Here is a 20,000-nt window from a genome sequence, read left to right as displayed (position 1 = left end):
GTGTGTGTACGTATGCATATATCCTATACACAAATAGACACATTTACATACACACACACACACACACACACACACACACACACACACACACACACACACACACACACACACACACACACACACACACACACACACACACACACACACATACACACACACACATATATATATAGATATAGATAGATAGATGAATAGATAGATAGATGCTCTAACCATGATTTTCAAAATCAGTAAAAGGTGTCCTTGATCAGATAAATTCTCAATCCACAGCCACAAGTAAAGTTTCTTTAAGACACCACTGCATATAAAGCGACAAAACATCCAATCCAGATAAGTTACAGGATGTCTCTCTTGTTAGATTTTCATTCGCATACCTGCACATTTATTATTAAAAAGACATTATCTACAAAAGCTAGGTAAGAATTATTTCACCATGAATTTGTTTCTATCGCCAAACTAATTATTTCACTGAAACAGTGTATAGCCAAGAAATTTATCAGGTGAAAATGCACTAGCGCCATCGCCTCAGTACGAGCGATTTTTAGAACCGGCATGGATAAATATTAACGATACATATTAACATTAATTAGCTATATTTTAGAAGAAATAAAGGAAAATGATTACCGGAATATATCCTGGTACTTCTTACTTGAAGAACGGTGTACTATAATGGAATGTCAAATACAAACTTCACGCACCTGTTGATTACACTGTTCGGATTTATTGTTATTTCAAGAACAAGTTATAAGATAACAAGAACCTCACCTTTATAGAAAATAAAAAATCTAGAATGATTTGTATGTGCACAAAGAAAATAGTGAAGATATCCATGGGTAATTCCCGAAGTAGAATTATGCCCTTTTCCCATGAATTGAAGCCAGGAGTACTAGCGCATTCGGACACTGGGTAAACACTTTCCCTTCCCAGACGCGATGTCGCCGCCGCGCTTGCTCGTTTTCCGTGTTTTACTGCTTTTATCAGCAGTATGTCTCTGCTGGACGGAAGACTGGGCCTTCGAAAATGCCCCGGGCATCGCTATGGAGTACAAAATCCACGTAGACGCCGGCAAAGAGGACTGCTATTGGCAATATGTGCACCCCAAAGCCACCATCTACGTGAATATGCAGGTGAGAACAGCTGTTGCCTTTCCCCCTGGGCACAGAAGGCCTGCGCCAAAGACAGGTGTGGAGACGAGAAGCAGGGCCAGGGGGAAGAATGTTGAGGCCAGATGTGGGCAAAATCTGCTGTAGAAATATTTACTTCAGTATTAAAGAGTGGATAAAAAACGATTGGGCGACAGGAGTTTTTCCAGGCTCTCTAACTCAAGTCTAGTGTCCTAAAATAGATATTTTAGTTACTGATCATTGGGTTATGGGTAGATTAACAGTCAGTTCATACTTCACACACTTATTTGGGAAATACCACTAGTGTTAGATTTTTTGTGGTTCATGTGTTGGTGATGTTCATTCCTTTAATATGGTAATTACAAGATCTTTTTGGGCTTTAGGATTACATTGGGGCAAGTGATCAGTGGGAAATCTAGGTATATAGTTCCTTAATCCTCTCACACTGATTACGCCTTATCATGTTATTGCAAACGGCTCTAAGCGATGGGTGGCAAGTAGTTATGCCATATATACTCAATCCTGCTCTATATTGTTTGTTCAGACTGTAATCATTGAGGTGTTACAGTCCCTGAAAAGTAGACCTAAAGTCTCTATTTTCATTTTCTCTATGCTACAGCCAGAATCATGAGAACTTGGTAGGTGTAGGTTCCTTGTACTTCAGAATTTCCATTCAAGCACCTGATTGTGTGTAAAACACATGGCTCAATATAACACAGGGAAATCCTGTCATGCATGGGTAAACCAACCATCCAGGCATTATGTATGGGCAGATAAAATCCAAAACCATTTTTTAATGTGTATATATACTGGTAATGGAAAATGAGCAAATGTTTGAGACACCTGCAGTGAACTTTTTTCTTGGTTGTATGAGCTTTGTTCCATCCAGTTACACCTGAAAGTTGCAGTGATTTGGAAAGGAAGGCCTACAATCTTAATACTTATAATAGTGATGTGGTATCAAGAGATCACTGCAGGCTCAATGCTTTTGACACTCCTGCAACAGTTAATTAAGCATCTGCAAAAAATACTCTGATAAAATAGAACTTGGAGAGGTTCCTTGTTTAACAAAAAATAACCAAGGAGTCTGACAAACCCCATGATGCCAGAATGTATTAGCTGGAGATTTGTTGGATTGTCAAAGATGTGAAGATCAATGGTATATACATGGATTACTAGCAATCATTTATTGGTACTAGTAACAAGATAATCAGCATAAGAATTGAGTATCAGTAGTAGTAATTGTTAGTACAAGTAAGGGTAAATATAAATGGAAAGATTACTGTAAATATATCAGAAGGAAGGTATACAAAGGTAGATTTACTATAAGTGAAAAAAATTGTAATTGTACTTAATTTAATTTATCAGGTTGTCTTAACCCATTGGATCCCCTTTTTCTAAGGTCCATATTTCTATTTGATATGCTTATGAAGATAGTAATAAAATGTTTTCCTTGCACAAACTCCATAGTATCTCTCTAGGTAGTGTGTAAGTTTGTACAATAACAATAACAATAAGTAATAGTTTGTTATTTGTATCATTTAAAAAGATATTTTCATAATATTCAATGAATGGTAAAATACTCTATCGTGTTGATACTATGATAGAAAAACCCACAATGTAAAACTAGTTTTAGTTTCTAGTTTTACATTGTGGGTTTTTCTACCATAATATCAATATTCTGTAATACACCCTGTGCTGCTAGTCATGGCAGGCAGAAATAGGATCCTGATCATGGAAATTATCCTCTCTGGTGCCAGTGCTCTTCCAGTCATGGCTCATGGATGTGACATGCTACACTTGTTTACTAATGGAAATAATGCAAGAGCCCCTTCCTAAATGCTCACTGAGTCTAATCACCCTCCAAGAGCTTTGTGCACTTATGGCAAGTCATTCCTACATTTTTTTCAAGATGGCATATTCATGTCACCTGGCCCTCAGCCTAATTTTTTCATGACATGTAGGTCACATTGCCCAGATCCAAGGGGTTAATCCCTATAGCCAGGAAGAATAGAAGCAAAGCACTGATTATGCCTAAAGTTATCATCATCATATTCTGGAGAGTTCATCTTGCAGAACAGTTTTGGCATGTTTGTTGAGGAACACATATTCTAGGCCACAGGATGATGCAGTTGGGTTGCCAAGTCCGTCCTGCCCTGTCTTTAACCCCAGCATGCTGATGCCAAAATGCCAGTAGTCGCATGCAGTTTAGCTGACTGAATTTATATTGAATTATATGTTTTGAATGTTACACTACTGGACAGAGCAGTGATTAGGCATATCTGTTGTGGCACACATGCAAATTAGGATGCAGTTTGAAATATTGATACAGGTTTTTATTTATATTAATATTTATTTTTATTAACAGGTTCTTAAGGGTGGTGATGGCATGGCAGGTATGGCTGTGCGCAATCCCAAGGGAGAGATAGTTCATCCATATACTTGGAAGAAGTCTGCAGAATATGAGGAAGTCTCACAGACTGGAGGATATTACAGTGTTTGCATTGATAATCAGTTTTCAAGATTTGCTGGCAAACTCATTAATCTCTACATGACTACTTTTAGGTAAGTGTCATAGGATGTGACATGACTACTATATATGGGTGTTTTGGTGTGGATATCTAGTTCTTAGTAGATACATGTTTAATCTGGTAATTTTCATGTTTGATATTTTTCTGTGTTTTAGCATTTTAATTTTTATATAATTTCTCATTGTAGATATGATTTATGGGAAAGATACACTCAAGAACTTGAGCAGATGGAAGTCAGCGTAAACAACTTTACAGTGAGTATATCATGACTTAAGAATTGTTTAAACTCTTTATAATTTTATTATTATTATTTTTTTTTGTATCTCTTCTCTGTTATCCAATTACTTGACCAGTGCGATGATTAATGTTGCATGCCGATAATAATTTGTTTCTGTATGCGTATTTCACAGAGTGAGTGAGAGGAAGTATGTGTCTGAGGATGTATGCAAGAAAGAATGGATACACACACACACACACACACACACACACACACACACACACACACACACACACACACACACACACACACACACACACAATCACACACACACAATCACACACACACAATCACACACACACTCACAATCACACACACTCACAATCACACACACACTCACAATCACACACACACACTCACAATCACACACACACACTCACAATCACACACACACACTCACAATCACACACACACACACACAATCACACACACAATCACACACACACACAATCACACACACACACACAATCACACACACACACACACAATCACACACACACACACAATCACACACACACACACAATCACACACACAATCACACACACACAATCACACACACACACAATCACACACACACACAATCACACACACACAATCACACACACACACAATCACACACACACACAATCACACACACACAATATGTGTGTTTTGTGTGTGTGTGATTGTGTGTGTGTGTGATTTTGTGTGTGTGTGATTGTGTGTATGTGTGTGATTGTGTGTGTGTGTGTGTGATTGTGTGTGTGTGATTTTGTGTGTATGTGTGTGATTGTGTGTGTGTGTGATTGTGTGTGTGTGTGATTGTGTGTGTGTGTGTGATTGTGTGAGTGTGTGTGATTGTGTGAGTGTGTGTGATTGTGTGAGTGTGTGTGATTGTGTTTGTGTGATTGTGTGTGTGTGTGATTGTGTGTGTGTGTGATTGTGTGTGTGTGTGTGATTGTGTGTGATTTGTTTCTGTATGCGTATTTCACAGAGTGAGTGAGAGGAAGTATGTGTCTGAGGATGTATGCAAGAAAGAATGGATACACACACACACACACACACACACACACACACACACACACACACAATCACACACACACAATCACACACACACAATCACACACACACTCACAATCACACACACACTCACAATCACACACACACTCACAATCACACACACACACTCACAATCACACACACACACACAATCACACACACACACACAATCACACACACAATCACACACACACACAATCACACACACACAATCACACACACACACAATCACACACACACACAAACACACACACACACACAATCACACACACACACAATCACACACACACACAATCACACACACACAATCACACACACACACAATCACACACACACAATCACACACACACACAATCACACACACACAATATGTGTGTTTTGTGTGTGTGTGATTGTGTGTGTGTGATTTTGTGTGTGTGTGATTGTGTGTGTGTGTGTGATTGTGTGTGTGTGATTTTGTGTGTATGTGTGTGATTGTGTGTGTGTGTGATTGTGTGTGTGTGTGATTGTGTGTGTGTGTGATTGTGTGAGTGTGTGTGATTGTGTGAGTGTGTGATTGTGTGATTGTGTGTGATTGTGTTTGTGTGATTGTGTGTGTGTGATTGTGTGTGTGTGTGATTGTGTGTGTGTGTGTGATTGTGTGTGTGTGTGTGTGTGTGTGTGTTTTATATAATTTATATCTTTTTACCTACTTTTTGAAAGTTTTTTTTTTGTTTTTTTTTCAAACAGCATATGCATTTTTTCTCATAATTCTTATACTTTCACATTTCAGCACTCTATAAAGACTGTGGATCAGCGCATTCATGATATGCTGCTGCACCAGAGCCAGTCCCGAGCAAAGGAGGCAAGAGACTTCCAACTCCTTATAAGCAACAACAACTATGTTCAGTACTGGTCCGTTGCACAGTGCATTGCCATTATTGGTGCGGGAGCATTCCAGGTGTTTTACTTACGCAAGCTCTTTGATACAAAGGTCACAACCAAGTCAGGGGGAAGAGCCTAGGGTGTCAGGGCTCTAAACAGGTGTTCGTCCTGCCATGTGTGGGAAACACTGCAAGATTAAATATTCACTGTTATTTTTACATAATTTGAGTACCAGATAGATTGTCTGGTGATGATCTTTTGTTGTTGACCCAGATATTTTTATTTGATGTGTTTTATCTTGGACAGTGTTTATGGTACTGCTTGGTACTTAATGTTAGTTAGGTAATGCAGTTAAAATTTTTTTATTTTGTTTTAATGGATCAAGGTTTTGTATTGTATACTAACCTTAATTTTTCCTCTATTTATCGGTGATATCTGCCCTCCAATGCTTATTTTAATCTCTTGAAAGAGCTTTACTTTATGAATCTCAGCCAAATGGGATTTGCAATTGGATATGTACTTACAAATTATGAGTCTTGTTCCAATAGATGGGTCCTTGCTCAGCACTAAGGTTTTTAATTGGACATAACCAGTTCAGTTCTTAGTAACTTTCAACTATGAATTTGAATGTAATTATATCAGGAATAGTTTTCTAATCATCTCAGATTTATAAGAATACTTTGATAGTCATGTAATATAGAAAAAAATCTCAAGAAATAGACATGCAAGGCCTCATCTCTAGTGACTGAACTATTTTAATTGTAGTATGTGGTAAGTGGTGCAATGGTCTCATTGAAAGCATGATTTTTCATGGTGTTTGTCTTGTGCAGATGCAATTCCTTATTTTTTTCCGTCCTACATTGTAGATCTCAACTTGATACCTGATGTTACATTCCAATTCCAAGGTCACACTTGTATTTTTTATACATACAATATCGTGTATTGTAGGTGCTTTTATTGTTTATTCATGGAATAAAGAATTGTATACAATATTTAGTTATCATTTCTTCCCAACTATAACAAGTAACAATTTTAATATGTTAGCTGAAAAGCTTGTTGGTATTTTGATGTGAAATGTATTTTGTCAAGAACTGAACTCTCTTCATTGACATGCACACACACACACGCACAATTGTATCAAAGAACATGAACCTACTGAGGCTGGGAAACATGTACATATTTGCTATGTCCACTGTGCTTTTAATTTTTGTTTACTCATATATGAACTTAGTCAATTTCTAGTTCTATCTATCTTACATGGTTGACTTTCATACATGTTTTTCAAAATCAAAGAAAGGAGTAATGTTTAAAATATTTTACTGGTACTAGTTTGATAATAGTTAATGGATTTCAATAAAAAAAAATAAAAATTGGACTCCTTAAAACCTTCATATTGTCGACTCTCCTATATGGTTGTAAATCCTGGTCAATGACGGTTGAAACAAGGAGCAATTTAGAGGCTGGAGAAGTGTGGTTCTACCGCACCATTTATACAGACAGTCTCTCCAATGGAAAGGTCCTTAGAAAAAACAGAAGGATGTGAGCTTCTAGAATTGATCTGAGGGTGACAACTCAAATTCCTCCGACATGCAATCTGTAAAGACACATTAGAAAACCTTAGCTTAAGTGGTAAAATAGAAGGCAAGCAAGCTCAAGGTAGACCGAGAAAAACATTCCTTAATTTTAAAAACGCACTTCTATGCCTCTGGAACGGAGCCCAACAACATGAAACATTGCGCCAAGTACACCGCATCAGTGATGACACAGACAAGATAATGACATAAGAAAATAAAAAAATCCAAGGAATGAGGAAATAAACTGGTCATGTTATGCTTACGGGCTGACTTCTTGGTGACAGCACTTGTGGAGCCATCTGTGTAAAAGTTCATAAAATAAAACTATAGTGGAAAGGGGATATAACCAGTGCCAGTGGGTTAAGATAAATTCAGACTGGCAGGCCTAATAGGCAGGCATGCCCGAGAAGTGATTTCAGAAGGCAAATCACTGGTTAAACAACTGATTCCACGTGCAAAAAATTGATTTGATAATCTCTTCAGTTTGAGAGACTTGCATCAAAGTGATGAGAATTCCTCTATTTTCTTAGGCTATTGGTCCAATATTATTGACATGTGTTTATTAGTTTAAAAAATTATTTAGACATGATCATATTTTTAATTTACATGTTTTCAAATAATCAAATATATTTCTTTGGGTTATAATGCAGTTATTCATGATGCCAGTTTATATCATTAAAACTAATTCTGAAGGTGACAAAAATTTGCCAATTCATCAAAAAGTTAGCCCAGTTCTTGCCTGAAAATCAACCTATAAGAGAATCTTGCAAACTTACTATCTGTGCAAGAGGATGATGAAAACAACAAATGCATCTGAAAACAAATAAGTGATGTATGGCAGTTTTTATTCAATCCATAAGACCCATTTTGCTCTCCATGAAAGAACTTTTTCATTGAATCCAGTAAGCTCAATCCTGCATGTAGCCACCTACACACCTTGTCAAAATCACAGCTCCATATAAACAAACGTCGTTATCACCTTTTCCAAGATGGTGTTTGTAAATTAAGTAACATACCAATCATGTATGCCAAGCATGGATTGTATAAACACACACAATTTCTGTGTGGAAGAGCATGACTAATGGTATTTAGAATTGGTTCTGATGATAATGCAAGAATTTATTGACATGGAAATCCAATAATAGAGATTTCTTTTCCCCAACCCAAACTTTTATATGGACATGTGTATATATAGCCTAATACTGTAGAATGCTGATAGGATGAGTTATCTTGTCCATAACTTTTCCTGGTTATTAGCAAACATGTATGAAATTGATATGATATTTCCAGTGTTTAAGTAGAGACCTGATGCATAATTATAAAATATCTAAAACTGAAAAAAGTCAGGCAATTCAGTTTTGACAGGTATGCTTCTTACATATTTTGTAATCTTGCTTGAATGTATAATGCATTTTTTTAACTTATCTTCATTCATCCATTTTTTTGTCAAAATGAACTAGTCATTCTGTTAACACTAGAAGACATCTCTTTTATTGTAAATACATTTGTCTGTGTGGGCACTGCCCTTTTTGTAGACAAGACCTTGCTGTAATTACATCATGTCAAAAGTAGAAATAGTCTTTATATAAACTTGTAAACAAGATCAAGAAATAAAATCGTCTTTGGAAACTATATCATTGGAAGGAAAACTTGTATGGAGTTGGAAGTTTTCTGAATGCAATTATCTATACAACGATGCTGTTAATATGAAGGGTAGTGTATGGGAGAGCAAGTATGGCAGACACTATCGCTGGTGACGTAGGTAACACATGCCAAATCAAACTGTGATAACCATGTCCCTGCAGTTTTGAAAGAGGTCAAGAGATTGGGGAGGAGGGTGTTCTTTAATCTCTAACCAAATATTGCTTTTTTTAGCAAAGAAAAATACATTTTGCCAACCAGGTATAACACCTATTTTTCAGGGGTTAATGGTTAGGCACAATGTGGAATATTTCTAATGAGCATGATAAATTTCATTACAATTGGGGATATAAAAATACATAATCATATAACTTTTAATTTATTTGTTTTAAATTATTACATTTACTTCCTCCCTTTCTTGCTTTCTTTTCATAGAATATAACATATTTCAACAATAGGAATACTGAAGAAAGCCACCGAACAGTAACATAACAAGACGGTAAATATAGCATTCTTAAGAAAAAAAAGAAATCAATATTGGTCATACCATCTGGAAAGTTCAGCTGAGCTTTTGTCCTCCCTGAAATTTTCCAATCCTGGGCACATTTTTTTCCTTTTATACAATTACCCAAGTTCAAGCATCTGCCCAAAGAGAGACTTTACTTGCTTCTACAAAAGCAATGCAACAAGCAGCCAAGAAAGTGGCTGGCTTTGACTCATTAAAAAAAACTTAATCCCTAGCATTAATAATCTGAACAAAGTCTGGCTTGAGTGATGCTCCGCCCACAAGGAATCCATCAATATCACCCTTCTTGGCCAACTCCTGGCAGTTGCCAGCACTGACAGAGCCACCATAGATGATGCGTGTGGACTCTGCAACTTCAGCATTCACATTTTCCCGCAGCCACTGCCTCAGGTCTGCGTGGACCTCTTGTGCCTGAGAGGGAAAACAAATAGTTACTGATGTTGTACATAGTGGAAAATAGGAGAGAGAGGAAGTTAACCTTATCACTTTACAGATTCTCTTCTCTACCCTCCCATTTTATGTTGATCTTTTGACTGATAACCTTTTTCAACTATAAAAGCAATAAGCACGAGAAGTACACAAATTACACAACTACTCCCACATGCAATTACAAATTACCTGTTCTGGGGTGGCTGTCTTGCCAGTTCCAATGGCCCAGACTGGTTCATAAGCCAAGACAACACGTGACCAGTCAGAGATGTTGGGGACGAGAGCCTTCATCTGTGCAAACACTACCTCTTGGGTGCGGTTAGCCTCACGCTCCTCAAGCTTCTCTCCAATACATGGGATAACCTAGGAGAAAGATTTAAGTTTTCAAATCAATGTCACCTGAACTATAAGTTAAACAACATCTTTAAAGAGTTTCCAGCACCAACTCCATATAGGAAGTAGAAACTTTTAAAAAGATCATTTTACCTTAAGACCGGCTTCAAGAGCATGTCCGACCTTCTCGCTGATGAGCTGATCTGGCTCATTGAAGACATTCCTGCGCTCAGAGTGGCCGAGGATCACCCACTCACACCCACAGTCCTTCACCATGGCAGGAGAAATCTCCCCAGTGAAGGCACCTTTGGCCACCTATAAGAGAATGAGGTTTGAGTGTAAAAAACAAAGAATAAATATGTATATATGGTGTAGTAAGTTCAAGTTACATCTAGATTGCATAGCTTAGCAAGATTTCATTTCAATGTCAGGAAAGGAAAGGCATTTTAAAATGTCAGGGTAAAATTTAAAACGGGGGGAGGGTTCAATGGACTTCAATGAGGAACAGGCAGTGTGATGAGGCACTGCATTCATTCTATAATGAAGTTTCCTTGTGTTATTGGTATTGGTGTTATTGAGAACACAATATCCACACTACAATTTTGGCTGGAGCATATACTTTATTCCTGTAAATGAGGCTAAAAAGTGACTAAGCACACTTTTGAGGGGCTGGAACTTCTCAATCACTGCAGTAATGGCAAAATCAGTGAACAATTGTTTTGTATGGATAACTTAGGTGCAGACTCAACACATGGCAAGGATGTAAATGCCACCTGGTAGAGAATCCAGTCATCCCATGGTATATACAAAAAAGCCATTTGCCAGCAAGTGGCATCACAGTCAGGACCAAACATGCTAATAACTTTTCAGTACACACACCTTATACCTTATAGCTGACTTGACCACATATGACATGACAGACCTCATCCAGCATGAGTGAAAGTTTTGTTATGATGTGATAGGACATTGTCCAGCATGAATGGGTTAAGATACACTCCAGCATATGAGGTTGCATTTATCTTATTTACACTAAAAGTTGTAAATCTTTACTCTGCTGAATTTCGTTTGCTTATGCAATATAAAAATAAACATTACAAGAACCCGAATTTACCTTGTAGCAGTTCTGGGCTGCAACACCAATGTTTGCTGGCATGTGTTCCCTGGTGTACATCAGGTAGCACTGAGGACAGCCCACAACAACCTCTGTCAATAGAAAACTCATTGAGTTAACAAGAAAACTGAAGTTTTGTTAGGTAAATGTAATAAAAAAGAAAAGAAAATATATCTGTTTCGGCTATAATATGAGATATGAACATGCTGGTACAGTAAAATAAATAAATAAATAAACATTAATACCTCAGATTTTTACCCCCCCCCCCATTACATTATAGTAACAAATTTAAGGAAAGATAATATAATCCATGAACAAAGGAATTTTTTCAAGGTGATAACCAGATGGGGCCACGAAAAATCTCAAGGGGTAACACCAAACTCAAATGCCAGATATGTCCACAGAATTTAATTGATTGGTAAAAGGACCTAGGCTAGCAATCATGCTCAGACTCCATGATTTGTTTAAAGTAAAAAAGTATCCAGTTTGGTCTATAACTCCTCACAAATATCTGACACCTGATTTTTGCATGTCTTGGTCAAAGTCTGGCATGTGTTCTACATGCAAAGGACTATCTTTAAATTATCCTCCTGAGTTGCAGACAGCAATGCACTTCTTCAAAGGCTGAAGATATCACATTTGTTATAACATGAAAATTTGGGGAGGGTCCTCTTTGATACTTTGGCAAAGCCATTTGCTCCAGTTTACTGCAATGTTATATTTAACCTAATGCCGCCGGGGAAAATGAAAAAAAAAATGGGGAAAATGCTGTGCCTTTTTTCTATATTTTTTGTGAAATGTCAGCCCATAGACGGCTCTGCTAGCGCTTAGCCACAAAGGAGTCAATTAGTAGAACTTGTGACCGTACCTGATTTGAATTGGCAGGAAAAAAGTATTTTTTACTATAGCTATGAATATTGATGGTGTTATTTTTATTATAAACATTATAGTGTTTATAATAAAATAACGTAAAATATTTCGTAAATCAAAGAAAAGGGTGAGCGGGTGAGTACTCCTAATTATTCCTTGAATTTTTAGGAAGAAGTTACTTGTATTATTATCACTTAAAATAATAATAATAAGATTGATGTTAACATTATGATAAAAAAAAAAAAAAAAAAAAAAAAAAAAAAAAAAAAAAATCAAAGTATGGGCTAATCTAATGGTCAGATAGACTTTGTAATCAACTCTCAGTTGGCTAAGAACTTGGGAAGCATAATATGTACTAAATAAATGGAAAACCACAGTAGGCAGTTCTTTTACCAGGTACCAATATTATGACAGACTTCTTGACTCAACATTATCACCCCTAAATTGTTCAATTGCTCATCACTGCTGTATTAAAAGATAATTTTTCTTTAATATATAAAGGTGTGGTACCTTTATGACCTGTGGGCTCCATCCTCAGACCCCCATCTAATTGCCGTATTTTCATTTCTAATATTATCCTTTGCCAGCACAGATTGTTTCATATTTCAGCAAGTGTAATTTTGCCCTTTCTTTATACTAGTTTGGTTATAATTTCTTGTAAATGTATATCAAAGTATTTTGTGTTAAATAACTTTCCGACTATCAACCTGCAAAGGAAATATCATTAATGAAAAATCTTATTTTCTGTCGTTCTACCCATCGCAGGCAAAGTTTACCTTGGATAACCCTTACCGTATGAACGCAATAAGCTTGGGTAATTGAAGATTACATTCTTAGAGTTGCAGTTATTGTTCCAAGAAATAATCTGAAAAGCTCACAGTCTACTCAGTGCTCCTTGGTTTCAGCTGTATCTTGCTGTGGGTACTGAGGGAGACATTCTTTGTGTGTCTGTGTGGGGGGAGGGGATTCGCACATCAACTCTCCTTTTGGGTAGTGCCTGAAGGGCACACCCTCTCACAGCAACTCAAAATGTTGACAAATTTGTGACAAGGAGGTGGGAAAATCTCTGGTGTGTGCATTTGTATCATTTGTTCAGGTTAGTGACTTAGGCCTCTGACGTGTACACAATATATATTCTGTATAGTTAGTTTCCCACAGCCATGTAGTACATGATAAATATTGCCCGTAATGGGCAGAATGACTGAAAATAAGAAATCGCATCAAAGGTATTACTTTTGTTGGTTGATAATGAGAGAGTAATGCAACATGTATAGGTTTACAGGATGTACTGACACTATCATAACCAAAGAAAAACTACACTCACTAATACATGAAATAATCTACATAGGCAAAGAATAACATCAGAAATGAAGAAAATAGGTCACGATAAATGACACATGGAGAGTAGGTGCACTACAATTGGGTAGGGGTCCATGGCCGATAGGGATACAAGGCTATCCGATGGTGGTATGGGGATCAAGCCCCCAGGTCGGATATTTGTGAATTTCCCAGGATTGGCTGGAGTAATAGGGACTTAATCTTATGGGGGTAGGATACTTCTTAATAATTCCAAGATTGGATGGCTGTGTAAATCCCTTCTTGGGGTTTTATCAAAATAGGAATGTATTCCAAAGCTCAACTTTGCTAGTTTAGAAGTGGTAAAGGTTTTCTGGCCTCTGCCTTAGCAAAAGATGCAAAGGTTATGGCAAATGCTTGATTGTATTAGACATCAACATAGTTATGAGGAAAATGTCTAGTTTTGATAACCAATGTAAGGGTTATCCAGACATTAAACATTTATGAATTCAAATAACACTAAGATAAATTGAAGATATTTTATAGAGGACAAAAAGTTGTTGGTACAAGAAATAATCTTCAGACACGAATGGTAACGCCACAATCAAAAGAAAAGATTGTGGAACGTGCTGGCCACAGCCTAAGTCCACTCTGTGCTCACTAGTTTTAGCTGTATGACACTTGTGGGTCTAATAACTATTATTTTTGAGTTGCGACAGAAGTTCATGGAAGATGTTTCTTTGATTTAATCGCTCTATTACAGACAACTTTTTTTCCGGTTTAAAGATGGGTAGTCAAAACTTAACTTATACCAAATTTTGCAACATGGAGTTGGTTAATGTTACCGAACAGGCATAGAGGGAAATGAACACTACTATCATATAGAGCATGAAAAATGGTAATAGCAACACAGGTACAGCTGCTCTGGCCTCTTAATTACCATTAAAATATCTGCTGATTATCACCACTTAATGACTAAGTCCACAGCATCCTTATAGAGCCAGAGTTCTTAATGTTGCATTTTCTGGAAGTTGGCATGAAGTGTTGATGAAGGGTACAGAGGGGCTTCCCTGCCCTGTCGAGGACATTACTAGAAGATAGGAAAGGTTAGGTTTGGATTTTTGGGTTCACATGATATCCTGCTTTTGGGACGGTCTCTGAAGGGTGTGTTGCTCTCCTAACAAATATTGAGTTGGTGAGTGCATCCATACCGTAAATAATTACCCAAAAGTGTGATTAGACTGGTTTGCCAATAATAAGAATTACTTGTCCCTGGCTTACATTCCCCTAAGTATGAATAATAATTTAATTCACATTAGCTAGCAAGTAATCAGTCTTGAATATGTCAAAGGCCAGTGATATCTAATCAAATACGGATGAATGTCTAATAAGACTAATCGAGGACCATTAACGGCAGGATGTCTATTTTTCCCCAACGCCAGTGGAAAAGTACCCGGCAATGTGACCTTGATGATTCTCAAGGTGACATGTCCACGAAGACAGGCTCTGGGCTGTAATCCTCTGTATTTAATAATAGTATGCTATTTGCCAATTCCCTCCGCCACATCCTGATGCCCACCCCCTCTCCTTCCCTCCCCATGTCCCCGTTAATCAAGGCGGATTGGGAGATGTCTGCCAGAAGTCAAGGTCGTTCGAGATAACCCTTCTGCCGGCCCTTCTCCTCCACTGATCTCCATTTCTAATGCCTCTGCATTCTACTACAACGTAATTTACTAATCTTTGTGCAATTACATACTTGGGCAAGTCATACTTAGCCATGACAACGGTCTCCAAGCGACCACCGGCTCCGCCCTCTCGTCACGTACACATTTTCGCCGTCATATTTTCCATAAATCCTCATGTCACTCACCGGTGTTGGGGCTCAGTGGCCCTGTCTTCATGAAGGAGATGATTCCATCGATGGCGGCCTTGTCGCCGTTCATCTTCCAGTTTCCACCGACGAAAAATTTCCTTGGGGAGGCCATGGCGAAGGCTTTGTGAGCTGAGAGGAGAGAAGCGAGGTGCGTTCAGAGGGACGTCCGGCCGTCGTCTGCCACCCGACTCGCTCGCTCGACGTCGAGACGGACCTTCACGCGACCTTCACGGGGCACCTTGCCACCTTCCCCTCGCTCGGGTGCCACGGGCGGCCAGTTCTATCAAGGATTCTATTCGGGTATTGATCCTCGCATGCCTTTGCTGTGAGTCAGCATATCTCGGGTAAACAAAACTCAAAACCAAGCCGTTTTTGCTCTAAACGTTAAACTTTAAGACTGTGAGAATCTGACGGGAAAGGTAATCGATAAACTTTGTATTTCGTAAGGCAAGCACAGATCACTAGTACTGATTATCTATCAACACTTATTATAAATGTTTACATTTTGAATGACAGATAAAAATCACAACAAATATAACTTTTTCTCCGTGTAGGAATGTTGCACCGGCCCGGCCGTATCTCCTCAATCCCGGTAGCGGGAAATTCAAACGCTACGTTACCAATCGTAGCTTTAGCTTATAGGCTAATATGTGGCGTATCCATTATAGGGCTTAAAATAAGAAGAGACCATGCTATCTCTGTAATTTACAAGGATCATTTTACATTTCCTTGAGTGGGACAAGGCATATCTGGAAGGCATCCCACCCAAGATTCTAATACCTTTCGTGTCCATATCATTGATTAGGTCGTTGGTTAACCAACCTGGTAATTATCAAGTCTACAGTTGTAATTGAATATTTCATTGCGTGTCTGTCTGTTTCTCTCCCGTATTGGGATACCCTTAAACTCAGTGTCCCTTTTCTCTTTTATACAGTTACTGTGTATAGTATGATGCACAAATCATCTCTTTACATAGTAACAGGTATTCATAAATGTCGCTCCACGACTTACTAGAAATTAATGAGATTCACGGACTCTCCTTGAATTATATCCAGATTTATCCAGATCTCATGCATTGTTTCACGCATATTTTTTCTTACGTGTCTGCCTAAACGATTTTTGGAGACATTTTAAATATAGGCAATATCACCACAATGGTTAATCTACAACATTAGTGAAATGTTTAAACATCCTTATTTTGATTATATACGTGACTGACCCTTCGACAACCCCAATGGGCCCAGGTGCACAACATTTCCTACCGCTGTACGGATGGAAAAGGTTTAAATAATGCATAATAACCCTTTTAACAATTTAAAAATGAATGCTTATGAGAAGGCAGTGCTTTGTATAAATTTAAACCAGTTCTTCTGAACAGGCAGATTCAATTTGCTATTGGTGCTGTATATAAATCACTCAAAGGTTTTCGTGTCAAGTATTGATAGCTAAAGGGTCAAATAAGCAATAATTTCCAAGCAAAGCGTTATCCTCTTATAATATCAGTAAATAAAGCCACGGCATGATGACTCTGTTGCTCCCATAAAATGACGTCCCTGGTTATATCAACAGTACTGGGTCAGGCCAATGTTTCCCTAATCAACTGGGTCCCGCGTCATCGTCGGGATGCATTATCTGGGGGTGCTGAGAGATTCAAAAGTGAAATGAAACTTTAAATCACTCTCATTTTTCAGATGAGTTCTAAGCCTGCTATTTGGGTATGGAACCTACTACATTCATCCTGATCTGAGCAGCAATAATTAATGGACCAGGCGAAGATAGACATTCTTTAGCGAGGTCTGTTAGAGAAACGGATGGCGTAGAGAGGACTAAGTTCCATCGCTAAAAGAGTTTGGGAGCCACTGGGTTAAGATAAGGTAAGATGGGTTAGTTACTACACAGATAGTAAGTATACTGTTACGTAGATTTGACACTTCATGTTGCAGCACTAGCACCAGCAACTGGCTCTTTTTATAATATATTTGCATGTTTCTTGATTTTTAGCGACCATTGAAGATTATAAATAATACGAGTATTTTTTCATGAAATAGATGATAAAACTGTTACTTGATAGGTAAGAATTAATATAATACACACACACGCACGTGTACGTGTGTGTGTGTGTGTGTGTGTGTGTGTGTGTGTGTGTGTGTGTGTGTGTGTGTGTGTGTGTGTGTGTGTGGGTGGGTGGGTGTGTTTGTGTGTGTGTGTGGGTGTGTATGTGTGTGTGCGTGCATGTGTGTGTGTGTGTGTGTGTGTGTGTGTGTGTGTTTGTGTGTGTGTGTGTGTGTGTGTGTGTGTGTATCTTGCAATAACAAATATTAATTTTCTCGTTTCTACACACTAATTTGAGTATTCATAGTCAGTATGCATACTCATATAGCAGAACTATTCTACATTTCTTTAACTATCTCCTCCCTTAGTCAGTAGACATGCAACCATAGCAAACATTAAATAGACACTAGCATTGTGTTGTTACTCATTTAGAATGTTAATTTGGCGTACACTGTCAAGTAGTTGTAGCTGTAAATATATGACCGAGTGGGTTTCAACATCCTATTTATTGTGCAACATAATACAGCACAGTACGTAGATTGAAATATTGTTTAGTTAGCCCTCGATACACCCATACACTTGCCTCCTTCCTCTCCAAATTATATGTTAACAAAATGACACGCAAGGGGTGTCGCCCCCCTACTGTTAATCTACCACTTCTTTCACTTTCAACACTTTACCTTCCCTCCCTCCCCCCGTCTATTATTCACATATTTCCTTTGTTTACCTGTTTACCTGCATTTTGTAACTGATTAAGTTTTGATACATGGCTTAATGAGAAAGACTTAGTATTACTATATGGCAAGAAAGATGGGATTTAGGGTTAGTGCACTGCAAAAATATAGGAACTTGAATGAATATCCACACATAGTATAATTTCGTGTTAAGCTCGTCTCTCCTAAATCAGGGGCTCTCAGAAATGGCAAGTGAACTCAAGCTTTGTTTTTATACTTTTATATATATGTTTTTTTTTATATTGAAAAAAAAAAGTGATCAAGAATAGAAAAAGAAATATACTAGGAAAATAAGAGATCCCTTTAGAAAATTCCATGGTGTGCCGGGAAGGAAATTTTCTGGCAGTATCCGGTTTCTAGATCTATCTCACTCCGAAAATGTTCAGTTCTTCCGATGAACTCCACTCAAACGTTCGCTTGTCTACCGTAACCTTTAACGTTTGTAATCAACAAATTTCATCTATACATAGTTAGAAACTACTCTGGTATAATAACAGCTTCACTTATGAATTGTAACACAAATGTTGGTTATTGTAGAGTGAATTAAAACTATTTTGATGAGCATTCCCGAGAACTTTCTTGGACTTCGGGGAATTTCATTTATGTTTATCAAATTAAACTAAACACACAGGATGTTTACGGACTTGGTTTGAGAAGGAAACGAACGGCGAGAGATTGTAATGTACTTTTTTGCAGGTTCATAATTGTTCACATTAAATGTTTTATAAATGTTTACTTAGCAGACTTGCCACACTAACAGGCTAACAGGTGACAAGAATATATGGGCCAACTTCCGAAAAAGGGTTAAAATCTTACTTGTAGGATTGCATCTGCATTTTTACATCCGTAACAGCCGCTTAAAACCGGACCGCTCGGTGGCACTTCTGAGCGGCGCCTCTCGGTCACCCAGTAGCGCCACCCACGGGTTATAGCAGGGTTATATGTGTGTCTGTGTGTGCTTGAATTTTTGATGCCCTTCATCCTCAACTATAATGACGTGGTTGATATCTAATCCGAAATCACAGGTCACCCTAACATCGTAAACAATATTAACAATAAAAAAAATCACAGCACTAGATAGCCCAGTTCCAATGACTAACCGGCTGGGTTGATCCGTGAAAGCGCCACGCCACCGGTGGCAGACCCGCGCCACAGCCGCACGCCCCCGGTGCCCTCCGGGGAAGCACAGGCGATACCTAATAAAAACAAAAGTCAGGGGCTCAACGGTATTTTGTCATGGAGATGTCTTCGTTTGCTTGTTTCCCGACATGTTTATGCGTTACAAGAAAAAAAAAAGAGTATAAAAAAATTTAATAATCAAATGAAAGCTTAGAGGTGATATATCGATTTTAAAGACTGATCAGTTACTTCTGATGTATTAAAAAATATATATATAGTATACATGTTCTGAAAGAATCAGGCAGGAACACTATTGTTTTTTGTGTGACGAGAAAGAGACTTTTATCGGCAATGCTTGGTGACATTATTCCTATTTATTAATTTATTTATTTAATTATCTATTTATCTTAGTTGTTATATTTTACTAGTTCCACAGTCACACACTGGTTAAAGTGGCGCCACCGACACCGAGGACCGACGCAATTATGATTATGAAAATCCGAAGCCGATTTGCATAAGTGTCTAATTGTCAAGTTACTTGCTGCATATATAATTTGATTCGTTTATATGTTCACGGAATCTTAACATTAATCAAATAAATGGTCAT

At 37.9% G+C, this 20,000-nt stretch overlaps 2 protein-coding genes across 2 annotated transcripts; one reads left to right on the top strand and one right to left on the bottom strand.

Moving 5' to 3' along the window:
• The first annotated feature begins 880 nt into the window (after nt 1-880).
• On the top strand, nt 881-6,825 carry LOC125027963 (transmembrane emp24 domain-containing protein 5-like). Its single transcript, XM_047617166.1, has 4 exons — nt 881-1,127; nt 3,493-3,689; nt 3,843-3,909; nt 5,744-6,825. Exons 1-4 carry the CDS (start codon nt 933-935, stop codon nt 5,972-5,974), a joined length of 690 nt encoding a protein of 229 aa, XP_047473122.1. The 5' UTR covers nt 881-932; the 3' UTR covers nt 5,975-6,825.
• A 2,588-nt stretch (nt 6,826-9,413) lies between these two features.
• Nucleotides 9,414-15,711, bottom strand: LOC125027962 (triosephosphate isomerase). Its single transcript, XM_047617165.1, has 5 exons — nt 15,486-15,711; nt 11,450-11,541; nt 10,492-10,653; nt 10,195-10,368; nt 9,414-9,987 (listed from the first exon to the last, which is right to left on the bottom strand). The coding sequence occupies exons 1-5, from the start codon at nt 15,598-15,600 to the stop codon at nt 9,781-9,783; spliced, it is 750 nt and encodes a 249-aa protein (XP_047473121.1). The 5' UTR covers nt 15,601-15,711; the 3' UTR covers nt 9,414-9,780.
• Between the last annotated feature and the right edge of the window lie 4,289 nt (nt 15,712-20,000).

This window comes from Penaeus chinensis, chromosome 8, assembly GCF_019202785.1.
Source record: "Penaeus chinensis breed Huanghai No. 1 chromosome 8, ASM1920278v2, whole genome shotgun sequence".
NCBI lineage: Eukaryota > Metazoa > Arthropoda > Malacostraca > Decapoda > Penaeidae > Penaeus > Penaeus chinensis.
This window is presented reverse-complemented; position numbering and strand designations above follow the sequence as displayed.

Bases quoted from the DNA above. Each gene is read 5' to 3' on its own strand.
- LOC125027963 (XM_047617166.1), top strand. From the start codon at position 933: ATGTCGCCGCCGCGCTTGCTCGTTTTCCGTGTTTTACTGCTTTTATCA. The intron at 3,690-3,842 runs GTAAGTGTCATA...TTCTCATTGTAG, and splicing joins CTCTACATGACTACTTTTAG to ATATGATTTATGGGAAAGAT. The intron at 3,910-5,743 runs GTGAGTATATCA...TTCACATTTCAG, and splicing joins TCAGCGTAAACAACTTTACA to CACTCTATAAAGACTGTGGA.
- LOC125027962 (XM_047617165.1), bottom strand. From the start codon at position 15,600: ATGGCCTCCCCAAGGAAATTTTTCGTCGGTGGAAACTGGAAGATGAAC. The intron at 10,369-10,491 runs GTAAAATGATCT...TCTTTCTCCTAG, and splicing joins CTCTTGAAGCCGGTCTTAAG to GTTATCCCATGTATTGGAGA. The intron at 9,988-10,194 runs GTAATTTGTAAT...TTTCCCTCTCAG, and splicing joins AGACAGCCACCCCAGAACAG to GCACAAGAGGTCCACGCAGA.